Source organism: Typopeltis vanoorti, chromosome 1 (assembly GCF_054136105.1).
Source record: "Typopeltis vanoorti isolate ZY-2024b chromosome 1, IOZ_Tvanoo_1.0, whole genome shotgun sequence".
Lineage (NCBI taxonomy): Eukaryota > Metazoa > Arthropoda > Arachnida > Uropygi > Thelyphonidae > Typopeltis > Typopeltis vanoorti.
The window spans coordinates 96,568,627-96,595,216 of record NC_143549.1 but is presented as its reverse complement, the minus strand read 5'-3'; the positions used below and the strand labels follow the sequence as shown (position 1 = coordinate 96,595,216).

Genomic DNA, 26,590 nt, shown 5'->3' with positions numbered 1-26,590 from the left:
AGTCATTCAATTTTTTTCATAAAACTATGTATGTTAACCGAGTCAATGATCATTCTGTCATATATATATATATATATATATATATATATATATATATATATATATATATATATATATATATATGTATATATGTATATATATATATATATGTATGTATGTATGTATGTAAATAAGTTTTTTTACCTTGGGAATAATGTAATGTATATTAGGGTTACCAAGTAATTTTATAAACTTGGTTATTTTACTCCTAATCCCAAGTAAGCAAACAGTTAAGTTTGCGCCTGAACGTAGTTCAAGTCTAAAGATGGTGCAAAACCAGGGCAACTCATTGTAAAGGGGGAGGGGTAAATCTCTGATCACTATTCTTAGTATTTTCCATAATGTAAAGCACATCTCACTAAGAGATGTATACTGCAATACATTATGGGTGGGGTCACTACCCAGACCAGTTTCAACCTTTTTTGAGGTCTCCTCAGTGAGTAGCTAGACCCTAAATACCAAGGTTTTAGTAATACAGAGCCTTGCCAACTTTACCTATACAAGTTGCTACTCCAGAGATTCTTATCCAGATATCTCTGGAATTGATACTCCAGAGATTCAAAATAAAAACACCTTGTAGTAAGTTGTATAGGTAAAGTTGATAAGGCTCTGTATTACTAAAACCTTGGTATTTAGGGTCTTGCCTCACTGAGGAGATCTCAAAAAAGGTTGAAAAAAACATTATTTAGATGTAAATAAGTTTCTTTACCTTGGGAATAATGTATATTAGGGTTACCAAGTAATTTTATAAAGTTGGTTATTTTGTTATTTTACTCCTAATCTCAAGTAAGCAAACAGTTAAGTTTGTGCCTGAACATTGTTCAAGTCTAAAGATGGTGCAACACCAGGGCAACTCATTGTAAACGTAGGTAAAGCTCTGATCACTATTCTTAGTATTTTCCATAATGTAAAGCACATCTTACTAAAAGATGTATATTGCAATACATTATGGGTGGGATCACTACCCAGACCGGTTTCAACCTTTTTTCAGGTCTCCTCAGTGAGTAGCTAGACCCTAAATACCAAGGTTTTAGTAATACAGAGCCTTATCAACTTTACCTATACAAGTTGCTACTCACTGAGGAGACCTCAAAAAGTATTGAAACCTGTCTGGGTAGTGACCCCACCCATGATATTTTGCAGTATACATCTCTTAGTGAGATGTGCTCTACATTATGGAAAATACTAAGAATAGTGATCAGAGCTTTACCCACCTTTACAATGAGTTGCCCTGGTGTTGCACCACCTTTAGACTTGAACTACATTCAGGTGCAAACTTAACTGTTTGCTTACTTGGGATTAGGAGTAAACTAACCAAGTTTATAAAATTACTTGGTAACCCTAATATATATATATAGAAACATTTGCATAAGAATTGCATATACATGGCCTGTATAGTTCAGTAGTAGTGGCATTTGCATCCTTTTTGCTAAGGCTGCCTAAAGAAAGACTTAGTTCTAATGTAGTTGCAACCTAGAGAAACTTTTTCTAAGCTTTTCTTTCACTGGTTACTGAGTTAGTCATTCTCTGTCATAGGCAAACAGGATTTTTCTCCTGGAAACTTGGGTTTTTCATCCCATAAACTCAAGAAACTCAACCATAGAACCCACACAGTTTCAGACAATAACATATTGTCTTACAGATTTATACAGAGAAAAAAGGCATTATGGAGGAAGGGGAGACAACATAAGAGGAGTGGTAATAAACAATTCCATGAGGATTACAAAGAACAGGCAAGGAGGATGACATGGTTGATAAGGGTAGCAAAAGTGAAGTGTGAAGCATATCAAAAGAATTCTAAGGAGTTCTTTTGATATGTAGCAGCAAAAAAAAAAATATTGTGGAAGGATGACATTGATTGGAGAAAATGGTATAAGAACAACCGCTGCAGAGGGTATAGTTGAGATATTTAATAAGCAGTTCATCAAGGTTTTTCATTCTTGTGAATGTGAGAGCAGTTGATGATAAGGAGGAGAGACTGACTGTAAGGGAGCTATAGCAAATGGGAATTGAGCAAACTTAATATGAATAAGGCAGTGGAACTTGATAATACATCACCACATATTTTGAAGCAATGTGCAAGGGAGTTGATATCTACCTTGACATATTTGACACTGACATGCAAAAGACACTTACCTGCATATTTTGAAGCAATGTGCAAGGGAGTTGATATCTCATTTTTCATCCCATAAACTCAAGAAACTCAACCATAGAACCCACACAGTTTCAGACAATAACATATTGTCTTACAGATTTATACAGAGAAAAAAGGCATTATGGAGGAAGGGGAGACAACATAAGAGGAGTGGTAATAAACAATTCCATGAGGATTACAAAGAACAGGCAAGGAGGATGACATGGTTGATAAGGGTAGCAAAAGTGAAGTGTGAAGCATATCAAAAGAATTCTAAGGAGTTCTTTTGATATGTAGCAGCAAAAAAAAAAATATTGTGGAAGGATGACATTGATTGGAGAAAATGGTATAAGAACAACCGCTGCAGAGGGTATAGTTGAGATATTTAATAAGCAGTTCATCAAGGTTTTTCATTCTTGTGAATGTGAGAGCAGTTGATGATAAGGAGGAGAGACTGACTGTAAGTGAGCTATAGCAAATGGGAATTGAGCAAACTTAATATGAATAAGGCAGTGGAACTGGATAATACATCACCACATATTTTGAAGCAATGTGCAAGGGAGTTGATATCTACCTTGACATATTTGACACTGACATGCAAAAGACACTTACCTGCAGTGCTAAAAGGGTTATCATTCCATTGTATAAGTCTCTGATCAGACCACACATAGACTATTGGTCTCAGATTTGGTCCCCAGGATTTGAATGGGATAAATTAACTGTGGAAAGGGTACAAAGGCAGATAACAAAGATGGTTTCAGGACTGTACCATGTTAGTTATGAGGATTGGCTGAGGGAATGTGGACTGCAGAGTTTGGTGGATAGAAGAAGGTGATATGATTGACTTTTAAACTGTTGAGAGGTGGTTACAGGGTTGACACTGGGGAGTTCTTTCGCTTGGTTGAACAGCAGGAAGGAGTGATGACAAGAGGCCATCCCTGGAAGTTATGAAAGGAAATTGTGAGCAAGAGAGTGAGGAGTGGTTTCTTTGCATGGAAGGTGGTTGAACCATGGAATGTATTGCCTGATGGAGTGGTGAGAGCGAGAATGGTCAATGAGTTTAAGGAGTGGTATGATAGACTTTGTGTTTCTCAGGGGGGGGGGAACCTCCCCTCGATGAGTCTTATTCGACTTTGTGTTTCTTAGGAAGGACCTCCCACGATGAGTCTTTTGACTCCATGGAGGCCTGAATAATAATAATAATTTGTTTCACCTCCCTACTGGCCGAGGTGGATTAAATAGTGAGACCAAATTGCACTTCTTATCCATGTTATTCCATAGGTATTGCAGAATTGTATCCAGATTTAGCAGAACATCTATAGACATCATGGCCAGGTGGGGTGGTAATATGGTTCTTACATTGGGTCAAGTTCCAAAAGAGTGGAAAGAAGGCAAGATTGTACTTTCATAAAGGGGATGACAGAATTCAAGCATCAAGTTATAGTCCAGATTGTATGTCAAATGTTGTAGTTAAAGTCTTGGAAAGACTATTGAGAATCAGGATCCAGAACTGGGTTGACAATAGTGGTATAATCATTGAGGGGCAGCACAGATTTGCTAAAGGTAGGTCATGTTTTAGTAATCCACTTTTTACAATAAGGTGACAGCAGCATTGGATGTGCGAGATGGATACTCACTAGTATACTTATACATTCTAAAGGCTTTTGAAAAATCACCATATGATAAGTTTATAGTCAAACAAAAGCAGATGGGGTTAGATATTAGACTAGTGCATTGAATTGGAGATTGGCTTTCTGATAGGTATCAGAAGATTGTGTATGGGGGGAGCAATATCCCAGAAAAGGAAAGTCACTAGTGGTGTAATTCCCCAATATCATTAACTTGTATGTTAATGATATTGGGGATGATTTGGATGGGGATATTCAGTTGTTTCAGATGATGTAAAGTTGGGATGAACTATGAGGAGCAGAGCAGATGTTGTGGCATTAAGAAGACTTGAATAGATTGAGTGAATCAAGTGAGTGGGAATGCAGTTCAATGTTGCAAAATGATAGGTTTTAAAATTTAGGAAAGAAAGATGGGATGTAGAATTGTTGAAGGTGGAGAAAATAAGAGGTCCTGAGGTGATGGTGGATAAGGATCTAAAATTTAGAGGACACATTGCCAAAATTGTGAGTACAAAACAACGAATTCTGAGGGTGATGCTGAGGACACTGACTTATTAATTAAAATTATAATAACGGAATTAACTCACATAAAATATTATTTATTAGTAGAATTTTCACCTGAGTATCACAGGCTTCTTCAGTACATATAAAAAGCTAATTAAACAATAACTGACAATTCCAAAAGGCACCACCTAAGTTGCTAATATAAGATAACTAAAAAAGGTCATTAAATTTTCTAATTTATTAAAAAAAATAGATAAATAAATAAATAAATTACACACACACACACACACACACTTAAAAAAGTTGAGACAGATTAGCTGATTTAAAAAGTACTGTCTCCCACAAAAGGAATAGACGTAGGCCATCGGATCTGTTTAAGTTAGGAGAGTGAAGTAAAGTTCCACATATTTCTTTATAAAGCCATTATGAGGAACCGACTTTTGTGAAGGACTCTTGTCTTGTTCCAATGAACTCTATGTCTAGTGTTGATGGCATTCTCTGCAAGTCCAGACTGTTCAGGTTCAAGGTATTGAATATAAGACTTGTGTTCTTCTAGCTGAATAAAAGCAGATTTTCCTGTTTGTCCAAAATAAGATAACTCACAAGAGCAAGAAATCTGGTAGACACCTCGATAACTGAGATGTGGAAGCTTATTATTTGGAGAGGTGAGAAAGGTGGAGATTTTTCTGATGGATCAAAAGGCAACTTTTTAATTGGAAACCCAGAATGTCTTGTTAATTCAAGGAGTGTTAAGGATTTTAAGATTCTATATGATAAATATCTTGTCAGTTAAATGAACCTCCCCTGATGAGTTTGCCAACTCCATGGAGGGTGTAATAATAATGATAATAATATTCTACTAATCCATGTACTCTCCATATAAAAAAAAAAAAAAGCAATGCATCACTCTCTTTTTAGCATATACTCATAACCTCCAGGTTAGGAAGCGATAAGAGACATGTTCACTTTATGTATAAAATTCTTCACATCATTATTATTATTATTAATCAGGCCTCCATGGAGTCAAAAGACTCATCGTGGGAGGTCCTTCCTAAGAAACACAAAGTCTATCAGGACTCATCAAGGGGAGGTCCCCCCCCCCAAGAAACACAAAGTCTATCATACTGTTCCTTAAACTCATTGACCGTTCTCGCTCTCACCACTCCATCAGGCAATGCATTCCATGGTTCAACCACCCTCCATGCAAACAAACCATTCCTCACCTTCTTGCTCACAGTTTCCTTTCATAACTTCCAGGGATGGCCTCTTGTCATCACTCCTTCCTGCTGTTCAACCAAGTGAAAGAACTCCCCAGTGTCAACCCTGCAACCACCTGCCAAGAGTTTAAAAGTCTCAATCATATCACCTCTCCTTCTATCCACCAAACTCTGCAGTCCACACTCCCTCAGCCGATCCTCATAACTATCATTTTACAGTCCTGAAACCATCTTTGTTATCCGCCTTTGTACCCTTTCCACAGTTAATATATCCCCTTCAAATCCTGGGGACGAAATCTGAGAACAATAGTCCAAGTATGGTCTGATCAGGATCTTATACAACGGAAAGATAACTGTTTTATCTCTCAATGTCCTCCCATAGAGTGTGCAGTGTCCCATCGATGTTTCCCAAACCTCAAGACCTTACATTTTGCTGCATTAAACCGACAACCCCATTCATTTGCCCATCTATCTAGTTTATTCAAATCCTCTTGCAGGGCTGCTGCATCTGCACTATTACTAATAATCCTTCCCAGCTTCACATCATCTGCAAACAATTCAATATCCCCTTGCAATCCACTGACAATGTCCATTGATATAACGGTTAAACAATATAGGTCCGAGTACTGAGCCCTGTGGAACCCCACTTGTAACCCTCTGCTTCCTTGAAACTGCCCCACCATACACAACTCTCTGATACCTATCGGACAGCCAATCCTGAATCCAGTTGACCAATCTGACATCCAGACCCATGCAACTTAAATATCAGCTTATCATGTGACACTCTGTCAAATGCCTTTGCTAAGTCTAAGAAAATGGCATTATATGCCTTTCCCCTTATCTAATGCTATTGTAACTTTATCATAAAAGGCTAGCATATTACTAAAACTAGAGTGCCCCCTTCACATATCCATGTTGAGTCTCACAGAGAACATTATCCTCATCTGCCAAATGCCGTATACGGTCCTTCACTACTTTCTCCAAGATATTACTAACTACTGATGACACACAAACTGGTCTATAATTAGACACTTCCAATCTGCTACCACCCTAATGCAATGGCACTATCTTACCTTCCTTCCATTCCATGGACACCTTTCCAGCAGCCAGACTTTCATTGAAAAGCCAGGTAAAAGGCACTGTTAGTTCCCTAGCACATTCTCTCAAAACTCGTGGTGAAATACCATCCAGTCCCACAGCTTTACTGACATCCAGAGTACTCAGTATTTGAAACACACTCTCCTCCTGTGCCTCTAAACCTCGAACCTGTCCTATCCCTCTAGCATTAAAACTGACTCCTCCAGGATGAAATACTCCAATAAATTGTTCATTGAACAATAATTCCACTATGTCCTCTGCATCAGTCACTCTATGCCCATTTTTATCCCACAATATCATTCTTCCACAGTCATTTCTCCTCCTACTGACCACATATTTAAAAATTTCCCTAGGATTTTCCTGTGTCTTATATTCTTCATGCATCTTATCTTCACCTGTCTCCTTATATATCTCTTCCATAGCCTCTTTTTCGCATGCAATTCCTGTTTATGTTTGTCATCCACTTTACTCCAAATTGTGTCCTCTTGTTCACTCGTGGTATACAAGTTACCATTGCTGCTAACAAATATTCTTTCATAATTTCCCATGCACTAATGATATCCCAACATTCCAATTCCTCCCTCCATGAAACTTCCCCAGGTTGACGTCTTAGACTATTATAATCACCTGCCTTATAATTCTTCATACGTTCCCGTCTCTTTGATACTCCTGCATGTTTATTCATTTTCCAAGTCAAAACCATATGGTCCCTCTCTCCAACTGGTGGGAGAGATGTCATCTCAGTTATTATCAACTCTTCTGATGCTATAACCAAATCCAAAACTCTTGAACCTCTTGTTCCCTCTATTACACGTTACCTAAGATATTTGTCCCTCAAGAATTCCAGAAATTCTATCCCATTCTTACTACTTGCATTTTCCTCTTCCTAGCTTATACTGCTGTAGTTAAAATATTCCATACCAATCATTCTTCTTGCACTTGCCAAACTCAACTGTCTAAACATTTCCTGGTCCCCCACCCTCTGTGCTCCTGGGTCTGTAGCAACATCCCACTAAATATCCTCTCTTGTTATATGAGACATGTTATATCTTCTTCCCTTCTCATGTTCACTTTATGTATAAAATTCTTCACATTAATCCTGTAAAATTCTATATCACAGTACCTCTTTTCTACCCTATTAACAATTTACGTTTCCTCATCTTATGAGCTCTTCTGACGCTATTACCAAATCCAAAACTCTTGAACCGTTTGTTCCCTCTATTACATGTTGCCTAAAACATTTGTCACTCAAGAATTCTAGAAATATTTATATGTTCTTCTAATATATTATAGAAATATCCTATAAGATATACTAACCTGTTTATTTCAACTGCACACGACACATGTCATGAATGCTAAGAGCTGGACTTAAGTTAATTGCTCAGTATTTTAGATATGTTGCTGATTGAATGAGATCTGTCATGATGATTTGATTGACTGTATTGTGGTTTGTTAATAATAATAGTAATAATATAGTGTTAAATTGCAATTTTTCTCATAGTATTCATAAATATGAAAAGATGAAGACATTTTGTAAGGTTTTCTCTTTATTGAAATTTATTTAATATTTTTATGCTTGTTTCATGACTAGAAAGGATCTGTGCAATCTGTAATTGAATCCTTAGAGAGTCGGCCAAGAAGTCCTTCATTTCAGCATGTTACCAAGGATCTTATTAGGCGGATACTGTAACTAAATTTTTCATCTCTCTCACTCTCTCTCTCTCTCGCTTTGTTGATTTAAATATGCTATAAGTTTAATTATTATTATTTGTTGATGTATTATATAATAAAGCACATTTTGAATTATAAAATGATAAATATTCCAAAACAGTAACTGAAAAGAGCATTTGACATGATGATTATTTACACCTTTCAGCCTCATACATTTAACGTTATTGTCAGCACACAAGTTATTTGAAAGAATATTTTTCAAAATATGATTGTTGAAAAACAAATACTTTAAAAAAAAAATACAAACATGGTATTTAGGAAATGACAATCAAGGAAAAGAAGGAGTAGCCATAGTATTCAACACAAAATACGAGGCTAATCTTCTTGAATGGCAGGCAGTCTCAAGTAGAGTGATGTGGGCAAATATGAGAATGGGGAATTGGACAATGAGACTTATTTGTGCCTATGGTCCCACAGAAGGTTCTACTAAGGTAGAAGGAGGAATTTTTTGATGCTTTAGAAAACGCAACTGACACAATGAAAAAGGAAAAGATGGTCCTTGTTGGGGATCTAAGTAGAAGAGTAGGAAATGATTGTCAGACATACAAAAATATTTTGGGAAAATTTGGAGAAAAGAGCAAAGCCAATAATAATGGCAAATACCTGTTGGATTTCTGCTCAGGTCATGGACTGGTTATCACAAACACAATGTTCCAACATAAAAATGTGCACAAATTCACATGAAGAGAAGTGGCAAGGAATAAGAAAAGTCTCATTGACTATGTTATTGTTGATAGTGATGTTTTCTCCCTGGTGCAGGACACCAGAGTGTACAGAGGATTTGAAATTGGAAGCGATCACTATTTAGTCTTGAGCAGGATAAAATTGAATGTCATATTGAAAAGAATAACATGTAAGAAAGTTTTAAAGAGAATAAAACTCGAGAAGCTCTCAGATGTGAACTGTAGACTAAAATACACAAAGATTATTGAAGAAAAAATGAAAGAGTTTGAGAACAGCAACCAAACCTTGGAGATTCAGTGGCAAGCCTTGAAGAAAACACAGATTGATTCATCCAGAGAGGCATGTGGTGAGGTTGTCTCCATGGTGGATACAGGAAGTTAATGAAGCAGTGAAGGAAAAGAAGAAAGCATATCAAAAGTTCCTGGCAAATAAGTCATCTTGTGCTCTTAGAGAATACAAAGACAAATGTAAGAAAGCTAAATGCTGTGTAAAATTAGCTAAACAAAAGTCATGGGAGGACTTTGGCAAGAACATAGAAAATAATATTATATATAAATAATAATAAATAATAATAATAATAATAAATGACATGATGATTATTTACACCTTTCAGGTGTAAATAATCATCATGTCATAATGCTCAAGAAGGTGGTAAGATATTCTGGAGGTTGTTGAAGAAGCTTAGGAATGGAGGAAAGAGTGCTGTAAAAGGAGTTAGAGATGATAAAGGTTACATGAAAACAGGAGAAAAGGATATCCTTGAAGTATGGAGTAATTACTTCAAAAAATTGCTAAATGAAACAAGCAGTGATAGCACAGTGGTAAAAAACACATAACAGGCATACAGTCAGGAATACATATCCATACTTGAAGTAGAAAAAAGCCATCAAAGGCTTGAAATGTGGAAAGGCAGCAGGAGCTGATGATATTCGACCAGAAATGCTGAAGTATGGTGGTATAAAAGTCTTACAGTGGCTGCACTGCATAGTTCAGAAAGCCTGGACAGAGGGATGAATTCCCAATGATTGGAATAGAGCTCTAATAGTACCCATATATAAAAAGGGAAATAAAACTGAATGTGAGAATTGCAGAGGTATTTCCCTAATGAGTGTTCCTGGCAAGATCTATGCAAGCATACTTGAGAAATGGTTGAGAAGAATTGTGGAAGAAAAGCTTCGTGAAGAACAAGCTGGATTCATCCCAAATAGAGGCTGTCTGGATCAGATCTTCACTTTACGACAAATAGTTGAGAAAGCATGGGAATATAACAAAGATCTGTATTTAAGTTTTGTTGATCTGAAAAGGCATATGACAAGGTGCCAAGAAAGAAGGTATTCAATACGCTACAGTTATATGGTGTCAATGGGGCATTATATCAAGCAATACTTAATCTGTATTTGAGTTGTAAGTCAGCAGTTAGAATTGAAGGAAGTACAGGAAGATGGTTTAATGTTAAATCTGGTGTGAGACAAGGATGTACATTATCCCCTCTGTTATTCATTATCTATATGGATCACATTATGAAGGAAAGTACTATTAAACATGATATCAGAATTGGAGATGTTAATGTCAGCTCTTTGCTTTATGCGGACGATGTTATACTTCTAAATAAATCCGCTACAAGTTTGCAAGAGTCCCTGACTAAATTGAATAACTGTTGTAATAGATATGGTATGGATGTGAGCATTAAAAAACAAAGACAATAAAAATAGGTAGAATTGTTCAAAATGTCAACTGTGTTGTGAATGGGGAACCTGTGGAACAAGTAAAAAATTTCAGCTACTTAGGCACGATTTTTATTGAAGATGGTAAATTAAATATGGAAATAGACAACAGAATCAACAAAGCTGGTATGGTAGGCAGTCAATTGAATAAATTCATATGGAATAAGAGAGAAATTAGTCGGAATACTAAATTAGCTGTATACAAGACAGTGTTCAAACCAGTTTTAACTTATGGATCTGAGAGCTGGATCAGAAGTAAAACACTTGACCAAAGACTAGAGACTGCAGATATGAGAGTCCTGAGAAAGATTAGAGGCGTGAACAGATGGCATCAATGGCAATATCATATTAAAAATGAGGATATTAGGAAAAGAAAATTGTCGGCATCCAGGAATGCATTAGCATAGATAATCTCAGGTGGTATGGTTACTTAAACAGAATGTGCTAGGAAAGATTAGCAAAACAAGTGTTCTCTGCCAGATTGGCAGGAATATGACCCAGAGGAAGACCAAGATATAGGTGGATTGATACGGTACAATGTGCCTTAGACGATAGAAATATAAGATCTGATAATGATAATATTGGAGTCTTGACAAGTGACAGACTGATTTGGAGGAAAATTGTATATAGGAAGTTAGTAATGATGTTAATTTTTTATGTAGTACTATCATATTCTGTACACCCCTTGAGGGTACATGGCAGGAATTTGATGATGATGATGATGATAAGAAAACATATAAACTATGAAACAAAATACATAGTATAAACTTATAAAAATGCCAATTGTACATAAACTTCATTGCCCATAATGCATAAATGTTTTAGGCAACATAAAATAAAATGCATAGTTTAATCGTAATCACTGTCTTCAAAACGAACATTTTGTAAATGTTTTTTATTTACGAGTGGCTGGATGTCGTCATCTCTTGAAATCTCTTGGACATCATTTGTATAATTCTCATTGCATACTTTGGCTAGTGTCGTTATCATGAAGTCAGTAATAAGACCTTGCTTATCACTATGCTGCAATTTTTATTAGTTTATGATAAAAAATCAGTTATTTATCAGGTTAAGTTCATAATATGGAACTAAACAAATATCCAATTGCCTCATGAATTTTCCGGAGCTCTACTCTGAGGGATCATTATCCAGAAGGATTGGACTTTTTTTGCCAAGTCCAATCCTTCTGTTAATTTCTTTAAACTGAATTCTTTAACAGATTCATTACAATCAGAATCTTCGGCAGAATTTCCCTGCCATTTGGTTTCATGTCATCTATTTATTGTACCAGTTCTTCCTCATTTAAATCTATTTCCCCATCAATTAATTAATGAATTTCATTTTCAACCATATTGTAAAAGCCAAAAGTGGCCATTACTATAAAAATAAATTTTTTACATAAAAAAAGCATTACATATTGTATGTAGCTCACCAGAAAATAAAGTGTTCAGCTTGAGATTAACAGACACTTATGATTTTTAATGTGCTTTCCTAGCAGAAAACGAAGACAATTTTCAACAACAAACACTTTATATGGTAATGACATACATGTGTGCTAAAGGGGTATTTCCTCTAATATAAATTCGCTACTTATAACTATATGCATGATATGGTGGGCAAACGTACCATATTTGCTGGCCTATAAGACGCACTGGCCTATAAGATGCACCCTCCTTTTTTGAACACAATTTTTAGGGAAAAAACTTTATCACTAAATATTATAATGAATTTACAGTATTTCAATTATAAAGTAATAAGTAGGTCTACTTTCAACAAATACCTAATCTAACTAGGAAAGAGTACCCACCTTTTAATCTACATCTTCGTCAAAACCCAGAAATTCATCTCCAGAGCTAAATGAAGAGACATTTGAAACCTCTTCTAAATCAGAATTTGAGTCCCCATACAACAAATTGTCCTCTGTACCATCCAGTGCATTACTAATGCCACACTTCTTAAATGATTTAACCATTGTCTCAGTTTTCACAGCATCCCATAAAGCTTTGACCACTGACAAACTTGCGAAATGCTAGGCTTCTTCCTGATGGCATAACCTCAAAATCTGAAGACTTCATCTAGCTGTTCCACTTCTTCATAAATCTCTTAAATGGTTTATTAATAAACCATTTAAGAGATTTATGAAGGGGCTTCTTCAACAGGGTGCCTAGACCAAAGTTTACTATCCATAACTTCATTCCTCCTCCATCTATCAGCCTTTTGCGTGAACATGTACAAACACTCCTTTAAGCAGTTTTTCTTTGGGTAGCGTCTTCTTTTTAAAAATCAACAGTGGCCGCAATTTTGTCCCATCAGCACAGCAGGATAAAACAACCATGTAGTGAGTTTTTTCCTGCACCGAAGTTTAAACACTAACACCTTTTGTACCCTTGGAATCTAAGTTTTGTTTGAGGGCACATCAAAAGTCAGCGGAACCTTGTCCATATTTCCTATTTGCGCAAGTTCAGAATTTTCTTGTTTTCTTGTGTTAATGACAAATCGATGAAATTCAATAATTTTTTCTTCATATTCAGCTGGCATCTTTTTTGATATTTTTGTTTTAGTCTGCATACATATCTGGTTTCTCTTCATGAATCTTGAACACCATGATGTTGATCCAGTAAAGTTGGCAATCCCTCTGTTAGTGGCTATCGATTTCGCTTGATGAATAATCATTTTTGTAGACACTGAAAGTCCCGTTTTCTGTGGTCTAAAATCCAAGTATTCAGTTCTGCCTCAAGTTCTGGCCATTTTGCAGTTCCACTTCGTAGGTTATGTATACTGTGAGTTGCTTTTTTTAAATCCTCTTCCTGATTCTGCCAAGTTCTTATCATTTTCTCAGTTGGGAGGGGCCCGAAATGGCTCTCTGCAGCCCTGTTTCCATAGCATACGCAATCACACGTAGCTTGTATGCAATATTGTAGCACTGCCAACGTTTTTCAGCCATAATTTGCCAAGAAATTTAGAGAAAATTTAAACACAGAAATTTATCACTGTTCACAACAACCACGACAATATTCGCATCCACTGAATTCAACGTAACTGGAATGTTCTCCCACACCGCAAGGAAGCAAGAAAAAAATTGCGCAACGTAACTTGGAACAGAGAAAATTTCCAGAAATGAAAGTAATAACAAACTGAGTATCGGCGTATAAAATGCACCCTGCTTTTCCGACCTATTTTCAAAGAAAAAAAGTGCATCTTATACTCCGGCAAATACAGTAAATTTAATGAAGATAAAATTTGATTTTTAAGTCACGGGGTGAAAAATATATGAAAAGATAAAGGGTTACTGCAATTTGTTATTTTTATGTGTTAGATAGGGGAGAATCATAGCAGTGATATTCTTGGACTTTGCAAAAGCATTTGATAGATTATCACGTGATAAGTTGGTGTACAAGCTACAGAGGATGGGAACAGATAGTATTTTGATTAGATTAATTGAAGATTGACTCTCTCTCTCTCTCTCTCTCTCTCTCTCTCTCTCTCTCTCTCTCTCTGTCTGAACGATACCAGCAAGTTGTGTATGATGGAGCAGTGTCCCAAAAAAAAAAGGAGAGTAACCAGTGGGGTGTCCCAGGGTTCTGTTCTTGGGCACCTGCTGTTTAACTTGTTTGTAAATGATATATCATGTGGACTGATTGGGGATCTTTAGTTGTTTGCTGATGATGCAAAGTTGGGAAGAATTATAAGTAGCACTGCTGATGTTAATTCCCTCCAGGAATATTTGAATAGACTTTTTACTTGGACAAAGGAGTGGGGTTGTAGTTTTAATATCACTAAGTGCAAAGTGTTGCATTTTGGAGTGCAGAAATATAATGCTGTGTACTATATAGATGGTGCTATACTATAGGAAGTGGATGAGATTAGAGATTTGGGAGTGATGGTTGACAGTACACTGAAATTTAGAGGAAATATTGCTAGTGTTGCGAAGGCTGCACATCATAGTACTGCTATGATGAGAAGTACTCTAAACATGTAAGGATAACAAAGTGGTTGTGCCACTGTATAAAGCACTGGTCAGACCACACTTGGACTATTGTGCTCATATCTTGTCTCCTGGTTTTCAGTGTGATGTGGAGACATTGGAGAGGGTCCAGAGGTGAGTGGCTAAAACAACATTAGGACTTTGGATTACTGGATATGGAGAGAGAGAGAGAGAGAGATTGAAAAAAAACGTGAAAGAAATTGCAGAGTTTGGTGAATAGGAGAAAAAGAGGTGATATGATAGAGATATTTATGTTACTGAGAGGATTTTATCCGATTAATACACATGAGATTATAAAAAGAGTAGATGGCAAGAGGAGAAAAACCCGGAGGTCATCCCTGGAAGTTATGTAAGAATGTGGTGAAGAGGGGTTTGAGGAGTAGATTTTTTACATAGATAATTGTCAGTGAATGGAATGCATTATCAGAATGTGTTGTTAATGCAAGGAGTGTTAAGGATTTTAAGATTCGGTATGATAAATATGTTGTCAGTTGAATGAACCTCCCACAATAAGTCTGCCGACTCCACGGAGGGTGCAATAATAATAATAAAATGGTAGCTGTTATCCTTTGTCCACATTGCCAATTGTATTAAAGCCTTCCTGCAGGATCTCTACATTTTATTGACTATTATATAGCTCTTTATAGCTTTGCATCATCATCAACAAACAAGAGAATATTTCTCCTTAAGTCATTTCCTAGATAACTGATGTGCAAAAACAGCAACATTCCAAATACTGAGCCCTGTGCTACAGCACTAGTCACCTGCCTTCTCCTGGATTCATCTCTCCCTAATACTACTCTTTGATATCTGTCTATCAGCGACCCTTTTATTCATATCACAAGCTTCATAATCCCTGGTTAATCCAGTTTTTGCAATGAATTCCATGTGATATTCTGCCAAATGCAGAACATTACCTTGATGGACCTGTGATTTCATTCAGGATTTATCCATGACTGTAGGTTGCAAACAGTCCAGATATTCCTGTCTTGGGCCTTTCTTCTCCATTTTCTTCCAACTTTCTTAATCATTGGGTCTTCACACCTTAAGGCTGGTCTTCCAGGTTTCCTTTTGATATCTCTCAGATACCAATTTGTTATTCTGACTGTCCATCTGTTGTCTCTCATTCTGGAGAGATGTCCTGCCCATCTACTTTTGCTGTTGTAGATTGCTTTTATTACATCTTTGAGTCCAGACTTCTTCCTGATTTCTGTGTGTCTTACGTGGTCTATTTTATTTATATTGCTTGGAACACAACTTTAAAAGAAGAACAAAGCTTAATAACAACTCAACGTGCAATAGAAAGAAGAATGCACGTTGAGTTGTTATTAAGCTTTGTTCTTCTTTTAAAGTTGTGTTCCATGTTTCACTACCATAAGTTAATGCTGGTAGGATGTGACTATTGAAAAGGTGGGCTCTTATTTCTATATGTTTTGGTTGGTGATTATTGATTTTATTTTGTTGAAGGTTATCCAAGCAGCTCTTTTTCTCCTTGCTGTTTCATTTGATATATGTCGTTATTCATTTTTATGGACTGTCTGAGGTAGATGTAATCTTTAACTTTTTCGATGGTGTGGGATTCTAGAGTGATTGTGTAATCTTTATTATTCGTTTTTCATCCATCTTGTTTTGTCTGGATGTATTTCCAATACAATTTTTTGGCAGTTTCGACTTATGTCATTCAGCATTGATTCTAATAGTTTAGGGGGAGTGAGATATTAATACCTCATTGTCGGCAAATAATAGGATATTTAGCATTTCACCATCAATGTTTATTCCATTTTTCATGTCAGTTTTTCGAATGATGCTGTCCAGAGTAGGTAAAGAGATTAGGTGATAAGACATTGCCCTGACATACTCCTCTACTTAAGTTAATTTTAATCAGGTGATTGAAAAGAGTGATATTTATTGTGCCTTCTTTGTAGATATCTTTTATGAGCTGGATATATGCTATTTCTATTCTTTGTTCTATTAAAGCTTGGAATACTGCATTATGTTCGACAGTGTCAGATGCCTTTTTAAAATCTATAAAAAGAAGACAAAGTGGAATCTGGTATTCTCTGCATCTTTCTGTTAGTTGAGTAATAGTTTGAATGTCAAAATTTTGCAGGATGATTTGGATATGTTGGAGGTCTGGGCTAAAGAGAATGGATGTCAGTTTAATGTAGCAAAATGTAAGGTTATGCATTTTGGGGTGAAAAGATTAGCAGCAGTATATCAAATTGGTGGAACTGTACTCCAGGAGATTGATGAGGCCAGGGACTTGGGAGTGTTGGTGGATAGGGAGTTGAAGTTTAGGGTGCACATTGCAAAAGTGGCTAAATCAGCTCATCAAATCACTGGGATGCTGAAGAATACTTTGACGAGCAGAGATAAGCAAGTTATTGTTCCTCTGTATCGAGCCTTGATAAGACCCCATCTCGACTACTGTGCCCAGATTTGGTCACTAGGTTTCTTCTTGATGGGGAGGAGGTTAAGAGTATCCAGAGGCGAGTGACCCCAAGATGATAGCAGGTCTATAGAATGAACCTTATGAAAACAGGTTGAAGATTTTGTGGGTTGCAGAAATTGGTTGATAGGTGGAGATATGATTGAGACATTCAAATTGCTGAAGGGTTTCTATAGGATTAATTCAGAGGATATTTTTGAGAACAGGACTGGTGGTGGGAGGACTAGGGGACATCCATAGAAGCTGGGCAAGAGTGTGGTTAGTAAGGGTGTTAGAGCTGGGTTTTTTACTTTTAGAGTGGTGAATGAGTGGAATAATCTACCAGACTGTTGTGGGTGCTGTGATGGTGAATGAGTTCAAGGCAAAGTATGATAGATACTGTGTGAATGTCGAATAGTTGTGATGGACATGATGTTTAGGGCATCCCTCAATGAGTCTAAGGACTCCTTGGAGTCACCCGTAATAATAATAATAATAATGTGGTCTATTGTCGAAAAGCTTTTTTGAAACCAGCCTGTTCTTTACAGGCATTTTCATTGATGGAGGTTTGTATTCTGTTTAGGATGACTCTGGCGAATATTTTATATGTGTGTGATAATAGACAAATGGGTCTGTAATTATTTATGTCTTCCTTATTACCTTTTTTTTATGCAGAATTATGGTCTTTGATGTTTTCCATTCAGTAGGTGCTTTCCTTAATTGTATATATCGAGTAAATCTTTCTGCTAGAGTCCTTTAAAGAGTACTGGTCCAGCCATTTTTAATTCATTGGATTTTATACTGTCATTTCCTGGTGATCAGTCATTTTTCATATGGTGGATAGCCATTTTTACTTCTTCAGGTTGGATAGATGGCATTTCCAAATTTTCCAAATTGTCATCTGATACTTGCACTGTGACTGCCTGTTTAGATGAGTAAAGGTTCTCATAAAACGATTTTATTATTTTTTCCATCTCACCTCTGTTTGTGTGTCTGTTTCCTTGATTGTCTATGAAGGCTGATGGTAATAGAAAGAAATAAGTCTAAAGAAATCACTACCATCAGTGCAGAACATAAAAGTATAAAAAGTAAGCAGATGACTTAATGTGAGATCTGCCTTTTACAAAACCATGTTACTACCTATAAAGTATCATATTCCTGTCCAGCCAGTCCCGAGTTCTGTTTTTTATCAACATCTCCAATACCTTAACCACACACCTGAGATAAAGATTGGTCTATAAATTTGCTACTTCTCTCTTAGAGTCTCCTTTTTGTCGTTGAACTATTTTTTCCCTCTTTCCACTTCTTTGACACCTTCCATGAACTGAGGCTTAAATTAAACAGCTTTGAGAGTTGCTCCCAATTCATTTGCACATTCTTGTAATATATGGGCTGATATTCCATCTTAATTCCATGGCCCATATTTGCAGTATCTTCTTCTTATTGTGCTATCTTCTATCGAAGGTCAGCGACCATCTTGGCAAACAAACTGCGCTCTTGTGCTAATCTGAGCAGTTGTGCACTGCTCTTTCCTGTCCATGTCTTGTTGTTATCAAATCATGATATTCTCTTTCTTCCTCTAGTTCCTTTGCCATCAATTCTTACTATCAAAATAGTTTGTAGAAGTTGGTATTTGCTGTTTCTCATGATGTGGCCAAGATATGATGTTTTTCGTTTCTTGATTATTTGTACAAGATGTTTAGCTTTGCCAATGGATTTTAAGACATCTTCATTGGTAATTTTTTCTGTCCATGATATCTTTAGCATTCTTCTGTATAGCCACATCTCAAAGGCTTCGATTTTCTTGATGGTTGTCGCCTTCAATGTCCATGTTTCAACTCCATAGAGCAGAATAGACCACATGTAACATTTCAGCATTCGGCATCTGACTTCCATGTTTAGGTCTTTATTGCAGAATAGTGTTCTCATTTTCATGAAGGACTGCCGTGCAACTTCAATCCTTGTCTTTATATCTATTTCTGGATCCCATCGTTCATTAAGCCAACAACCAAGATATTTATATCTTGACACTTGATCAATATTTTTCCCATTGAGTGTCAGTTTCATTGATGAGGCTGGATGTTTGCTGATGATCATGTATTTTGTCTTGTTGATGTTTATATTTATTCCCATTCTTTGGCTTTCTATGTATACTCTGTCAATGAGTTTTTGGAGATCCATAATATTATCTGCAATTAGCACGGTGTCATCTGCATATCGTAGGTTGTTAACAATCTTTCCATTTATTGTGATTCCCTCTGGACATTCTTCCAATGCTTTTTTAAAGATTACCTCTGCATATATGTTGAACAGGAGTGGTGAGCACACATCCTTGTCTCACTCCTCTTTTGATGTTAATATCACTGGTGGTAATGTTGTCTAATTGAATGGTAGCTGACTGATTCCAATACAGATTTGTTATTAGTCTTATGTCTTGTTCGTCTAGCCTTATTTGTTGAAGGACTTCTATTAAGTTAGTGTGGACTTTGTCGAATGCTTTTTCAAAATCTGTGAAACACATAAAGACAGATTTCTGTTTTTCTATGCATTTTTGTATCAATATTTGGGTACAGAAAAGGGCCTCTCTAGTACCAAAACCATTCCGAAAGCCGAATTGTGTTTCACTTAGAGTTTCTTCACTTTTTCTATAAATATGATTCTGAATTACTTTCAAAAATATTTTTAATGTTTGGCTAATTAGACTAATAAGTCGGAAGTCACCACAGGAATTCGCTTTGAGTTTCTTTGGGACAGTTTTGATTTGAGCCAATCTGATGGAAATTCATCACTTTCATATATTTTATTAAATAGTTTTTCCAGAAGTTTGATGTTATCTGGTTCTATTAATTTTAAAAATTCTGTTTGCACACCATCTGGTCCACTGGCTTTTCCTGTTTTACTTGTTCGTATAGCATTCTCTATTTCGCATTTCATGATTGCTGGTCCTTGAATGTTATCTTTTATATTTATAGGCTTCTGTCTAGTATCATTGAAAAGTTCTGTTACATATTTTATCCAAATCTGTGCTTTATTCTCTTCTTCTGGAACTATTTTTCCATTTTCATCTCTTAGAGACACTATTTGCTTTTTCCTCAGTTTTCCAGAAATTCAAATACTTCTATTCTCATGTTAGTCAGTGTCACAGATAGCACTGCAATATCTCCACTTGGTATATTATGGTACACCCCTAGCAAAATGATCACTCAGTAACTTATTTATTTCATTTGCTTCTGTTATCTTGTTTATCATTAGCATTTGTTAAAGTCATCCGTCCATAATCATTCATCTTTTCGCTCATCACATAGCAAAGGAACTCATCCTTTGGGATTTCTTTTGATCTCATCAGCTAGTTTCTTCTTATAATTAGCTTTAGACTTCCTTGCCATATAGCTCACCTTTCTTGCTTGTGCCTTGTAATGTATGTAGACTTACTGTTCATCTTTCTCTTTATATACCTTCTACAATTTTTTGTTTTCCTGCAACTCTTGCTTAATGATGATATTCATCCATCTGGTTCCTATCTGATTTATCCTTCTGACTCTGGCTGCACATCCTGAAACTGCTTTCTTCAAACATTCCTTGACCAACTTCTATGCACCATGGACATCTTTCTTCTCCAAATTCTTTGCCATTGTACTGCTCTAAATTTACTCCTAAGTTTGTCATAATCATCTGCTTTGTAATTCTACATATACCCCTTCTTAACAAAAAATTCTGTATGTCTGACAGTCTCCCAGGTCAAGACCAGAAGATTACTTTCCCAAGCAGAGGCAGTGTGGTTACCTCAGTTATGACTAAATTCTCTGGTGCTATCACTAGATCCAGCAATTTCAAACCTCAAGTGCCCCTCCATTACATATTGTCTTAAGTAATTATCTCATAGCAGCTGAATAAATTCCATTTTATTCCCTCCACATCGCCATCCCCCCTTCCAGTCTATGTCCCCATAGTTGGAGTTTCCATAATAATTATTAGTTCTGTACTCATTGTGCTAATTTGCCATTGCATGTCATATGCATTCTCCTTCATACTCTCTGGTCTAGAATAATAACCAACTCTATATTTCATCCTGTTGGCCTTTTATACCAAGTAACCTCAGATGAACTTCCTTCTGGCCTTGTTTTCCCTGATGCCCATCTACTCTTTTCAGCTTCAGTTCTTCACTGTCATTAACAAAACTCCTTCCCCCATTCTGTATCCCTTTTCCTCTCTGACAATATACCTGTAGCAAGAGATTCGCCTATTGGGATATTGACTAATGCCAAAAGTTTTGGCCAAGTCGAACTAACCGATACCAAAAACTTCTCTCCTTTATTCTGAATACTTCTGACAAGTAGTATACATAAACTGCAATACTTCTTTCAAAAACATAATTTTTTATGAAGTGTGACTACCTTCCAAACCTGTAAAAAATCTTGCTACATTTTTCTCATATTTCTACACAGTTCTAAGATCTAGATTATAGTAATAATAAGATAGCTCTCATTCATGCATTAAAGCTTCAATAAACATTGAAACCAGTCTGGGAAGTGATTTTTACCATAATGTATCACATTATATAAGTGCTCTGTGTAGGGGGGGGGTATACAGTGCATTATGAGTTACAAGGAGCAACTTTGAGGCAAAGTCATGAAGCTTCTCCATGCCATAACAGCATATTCACCAAACAGAATAAATCATATCTTGTTTACCATGTTCTAGATCTGCCACCATGTGGATTGGGTACCTACACATTACCCTATATGAAAATTTCACTCGGGAGATGATTTGAAGAAATATTATAGGGAATATTAACCCACTATTTCCTTTTGCAACAAAACAAAAATTATTACATGAAACCAATGGGATTTGAACAGCATTCCTTGCATCAGTCCCAGTGGCGGCCTGTGAAGTTTTAAGTAGGGGGGTGCTGCCTATACAAAAGAATTTTTTAAAAAAATATTTTTTTCCTAATCAGTAACCAATTTATTAATAAATAAATCTACAGATTTATTTATTAATAAATTGGTTACTGATTAGGAAAAAAAGAATGATTTTAAAAATTCTTTTGTATAGGCAGCACCCCCACTTAAAACTTCACGGACCGCCACTGATCAGCTTTGTCATTCTGTTCTCTTTCCTCACCACCTAGTTGAATAAATAAAAGATGCTGCTGATCAAAGGATTAGCAGCATCTTTTACAGTTGGTACACAACCAAGCCAGCCAATAGTTACACATGAGGTCCCTTCCCTATTCAAACACAGTATAAACTGATCTTCTCTTAGCAAACTTCTTTTCTTCAGGCCTACATTATGACTACCAATATTGACCTTTAGCTTATTATAGGGGATTCTAGGTAGGTACAAAGGTTTTTATGTCTCCCAGGACTGTTGAAAGAGCTTTACTTCCAAGCCACAGGTCTTGTTTTCCATTAACCTGCAAGTGGTCTTTTCACTTGAAGAGACTAGCATATGATATATCCTTGATTTTCTTCACCTTTATCTTCCTCTTACATATCAGGCTTAATCATTTGTCACAGCCAAATAACCTGGCTTTAGGCTGGCCTGGTTGGCCGAGTTGTTAGCATATCCACTTTCCAGCCAAGAGGCTGCAGGTTTGAACCCCACCAAGGGCATGGATATTTGTGATTGTCCTACTTACTCTGTGTGAAAAGAACATCTGCAACCCTACCACTTATTCTAGCAGAAGATTTCACTCACAAAACCTGGTGAGGTACAGGAGTGACCATATGTCGTCTGTGTATGTCAAATGTAATTTTTTTTTTTAATAGAACCTAATTAATGCTCTGAAAGGGCAGTTAATTCTGTCTGTCAGAATTTGTGTATATTATCTGCTTGTTTATCTATGTTGTGGAGTGAAAAACTAGAGGTTTCCAAGAAGGGAAGAACCCCCCTCCCATCACCTCTGTATGTGACTGGTTAACTTGTCTTTAGGTAAAAAGTTCTTATAAAGATTCTTTGCATCATAGATGGAATTCAAACCCAGGTCTATTCAACCAACGAGTATTGATATTATTGACTGAGATGCAGAAGTCCCATTTTCCTAGTTTTCCTTGTCTGTAATGTTGCAACTGTAGTGGTTACATATAATAATATGATGGCAGTTTAAGTTAAATATTAACTGTGTTGAGATATTATTATGATTATTATATAGGTATCTCCATGCAGCCAGAAGACTCATCATGGGAGGCCCATTACTAACACAGTACATGTCATACCTCTCCTCAAAAACTGATTCACTGGTAAACCATTCACAACTATCTTAGGCAACCTTCTGGTATAAGGAACAACATGGTTTTGTGAAGGATAGGTCTTACCTTAGTAATTGCTTACTTTTTTTTTATAAATAAGTTACAACTGAGTTGGATAAAGAAAATGCCAACTTAGTGATACTGCTGGACTTTGCAAAGAAATTTGACAGGATTCCACATGGATCGCTGTTGCATATATTGAACAGTGATCCATGTGGAATCCATATTCATATACAGATGGATATGAAGCTGGTGATTTGGATTTGAAGTTGTCTGGTGGACAGATATCAGAATGATTTATGGAGGAGTTGAGTTCAGGATAAGGACTCAATCTAGTATTATAACAGACTGTCTAGTATATATAATGAATAGTAATTTTTTTTTTTTTTATATGACACCCACTTCACATAACGTTGTAAACCTATAGTGCAATGTACTGTGGTTAGGCTAAGATTTTTTATTTTATTATTTATTTATTTGTTCATTTTTATAATTTTTATATAATAATTTATTTATTTATTTGTTCATTTTTATAATTTTTATATATTAATTTATTTATTTATTTGTTCATTTTTATAATTTTTATATATTAATTTATTTATTATTTTATCTTTTTTAAAACATAATCCAGAAAACCTGCTCTAGAGACTAAACAGGAACTTTTTCAAGTAACTTCAAACCTCTAGTAGGGAGGGAAGGATGGAGGGTGGTGATGGTGGTCTCACACTGAACAATGAACTTCATCTCCCACCTAAAGGCATTTATTATTAATGGATGCTATTAGTTACCCATAAACCTACAGTATGAAAAACAGATATCATTTACATGCCAGTTTTATTCTTGTAGTTAAGATAAAACTGATAACTGTTCTGAAGAGATAGTTACCTTATACTCTTTTGTTGAAAGTTTATTTTTCACTTGGTTAGAGTATAATAAATTTAGTTTAATCCTTTATCCAAGTGTGAGCAAACAGAGTTTGCGCCTGAAAGTATCTTCAGGACTGGGTTAAGGTGGTACACACCAGGGCAACTCGTTGCAAAGGTGGAGCAAGCTACCAACACTCCTATCTCAGTATCTCCTATAATGCAAAACACATCTCCTTGCGGATATGTCTAATGTTATGCATTACGGGAAGGGCCACTACCCAGACTAGTTTCGACCTTTATTGAGGTAGAATGGGAGTTCATGCCTTTCATCACTGGCCTCTTTAGATTTAAAAAAAAGTTGTGCTGAGAGTCAGCTTGATAGAGAGAGAGGAGAAGAAAGATAGAGTGGATAGTAGTAGGTAGTTAAAAGAGGCCTCAGTCGATCCACCTGGCCTGACTTAAATGCCAGCACCAAGCAGATCTCCGACATTATCTCCCTCCATCCGTTCTCCTCCGCGTTCTCCGGCCAGCCACCTCTTCAGATGTCTGGCCGATGAAAGAAGTGAAAAAACAAATGCAGGAAGACACACATAAATTGAAAATCAAAAGAACTAGGACACACATAAACAGAAACAACAAAGGAGCTAGAACACGCATAAAGAGAACAATAAAAGTCGGTGAATTAACAGAAAAGTACTGCAAGAACGGGGGAAGAGCCTGGCCCAAGTGATGCAGCCCGCAAGGAGCTGCACCGCCTCGCTGTAAGCCTTCGCCGCTCGGGTTCTCAGGTCTGCCCCCTCCTATGTGGATTAAGCGTGAACATACAAAAACAGAACCAAGAAACTTAGAAGGGGCTTTTTTTTTTTTTTTTTTTTTTTTTTTTTTTTTTTTTTTATGTCATATTTGCCCTGCTATCTCTTATCGCTTCCTCATAGTCTTTTACCACGTTTTCCATCACTGTGAGTACGTGTACTGACTCTTCATCATTAAGTTGCCATATTCTCTTCAAGCATTCATTCCATTCCGCTCGGTCGTAAGTGACTTTCCCAAACTTGAGCCATATTCTAAGACTCTCTAGCTCACCTTCACATTGCAAAGCCACGTCTCCCTTTTCCTGTACAGCTGTGTGGACTTTGTTTTTTATCTCGGGTTTATTCCTAAGATAGAATAGGATTCGTTCTGTTACATTCGAATATTCATATCGGGGTTCTTTTCTTTTTACCGGTTTTGTAATGGCGTGAGAAGAACAGGTGTTTGTATCCTGTTTATTTCGTTTCATTTCTCCTTCTTCTTCTGGTGTGATGGGTCGTTTTGTTGTACTGGTGTTGATTTCCATTTCCTCTGTTTCTGTACTGTTATTGTTGCCTTCCGATTCATTGGTGTAAGATTTCATAGTGTTCTGTTTCTTTTTCATCCTAATTCTCCCTTCTGCGTTCCTCCCAGTAGTCGTTGCGGTAACTGGCGGTTGGAGGGCTGGAAACTCTTCTGGTTCAGTTGTTTGTGGTTCGTTTACTGTTTGGCCGGTAGCTCGAGAGTCCTGTGTTGTGAGCTTAGGAATGGCTACTGCCACAGGTGTTATGGAGCCTCCTGCTCTTTCTGCAAGGGTCCTATTAGGACAAATATCTATTTTATGGGATGTGTTCCCACATTTACGGCACGGTGACTCACATTGATTCAATGTGTGTTCTGTCGATAAGCAGTTGCGGCATGTGTTGTTTTTCGGGCAGTGAGCGCTAAGGTGACCCAAAGCGGTGCACCGAAAACATTGTTTTCTTATGCCTGGATAATTGACTATTACTCTTGCTGAGCCTAAAAAAATCAAGTTGGGGACCTCGGTTTTCATCTCGATTGAAATGCTCACTTCCCCTGATTTCCACTCTGGGATATCCGCGTCTTGTCCGAATGTTACGTTTCGGACAGTCCCCCACTTGGAGAAAATGGTTTTAATGATTTCCTCCCCTTTCTCTAGATATTCGAGTGGAAACCTGTCAATTTTTATGGATTTTAAAATACTTCCGACTAGGAAGGGTAGGTATTTTTTCCCTTCACATTCTACACCCTTAAGGAGCGTTTCTCTTGTTTCTATGTTGTTTGTTACTACTTGGAATCTACCCCCCCCGTAAGGGTAAGCCCATAAATACTTTCTGCTTTGACGACTTTGAGAAGAGCTCTCACAAACGTCGCTTTGTCGATGTTTGGGTCAATTTCGATCCCGAGAGTACGAACGCTTGGCAAGAATTTCGACATTGTTTAAAAGCAAATACCTTACCAACGGAATAGCAAATTTCAGTCCCCAAAAGG

At 36.7% G+C, this 26,590-nt stretch overlaps 1 protein-coding gene across 1 annotated transcript in view; it reads left to right on the top strand.

Annotated features, from left to right (window-relative positions):
* LOC150110236 (cilia- and flagella-associated protein 45-like) overlaps positions 1-26,590 on the top strand; it is a 168,219-nt gene that overhangs the window by 17,247 nt on the left and 124,382 nt on the right. The window contains exon 3 of the mRNA XM_090392294.1: positions 8,212-8,306. Coding sequence (XP_090248420.1) covers positions 8,212-8,306 — 95 coding nt within the window. The remainder of the gene's footprint in view (positions 1-8,211; positions 8,307-26,590) is intronic.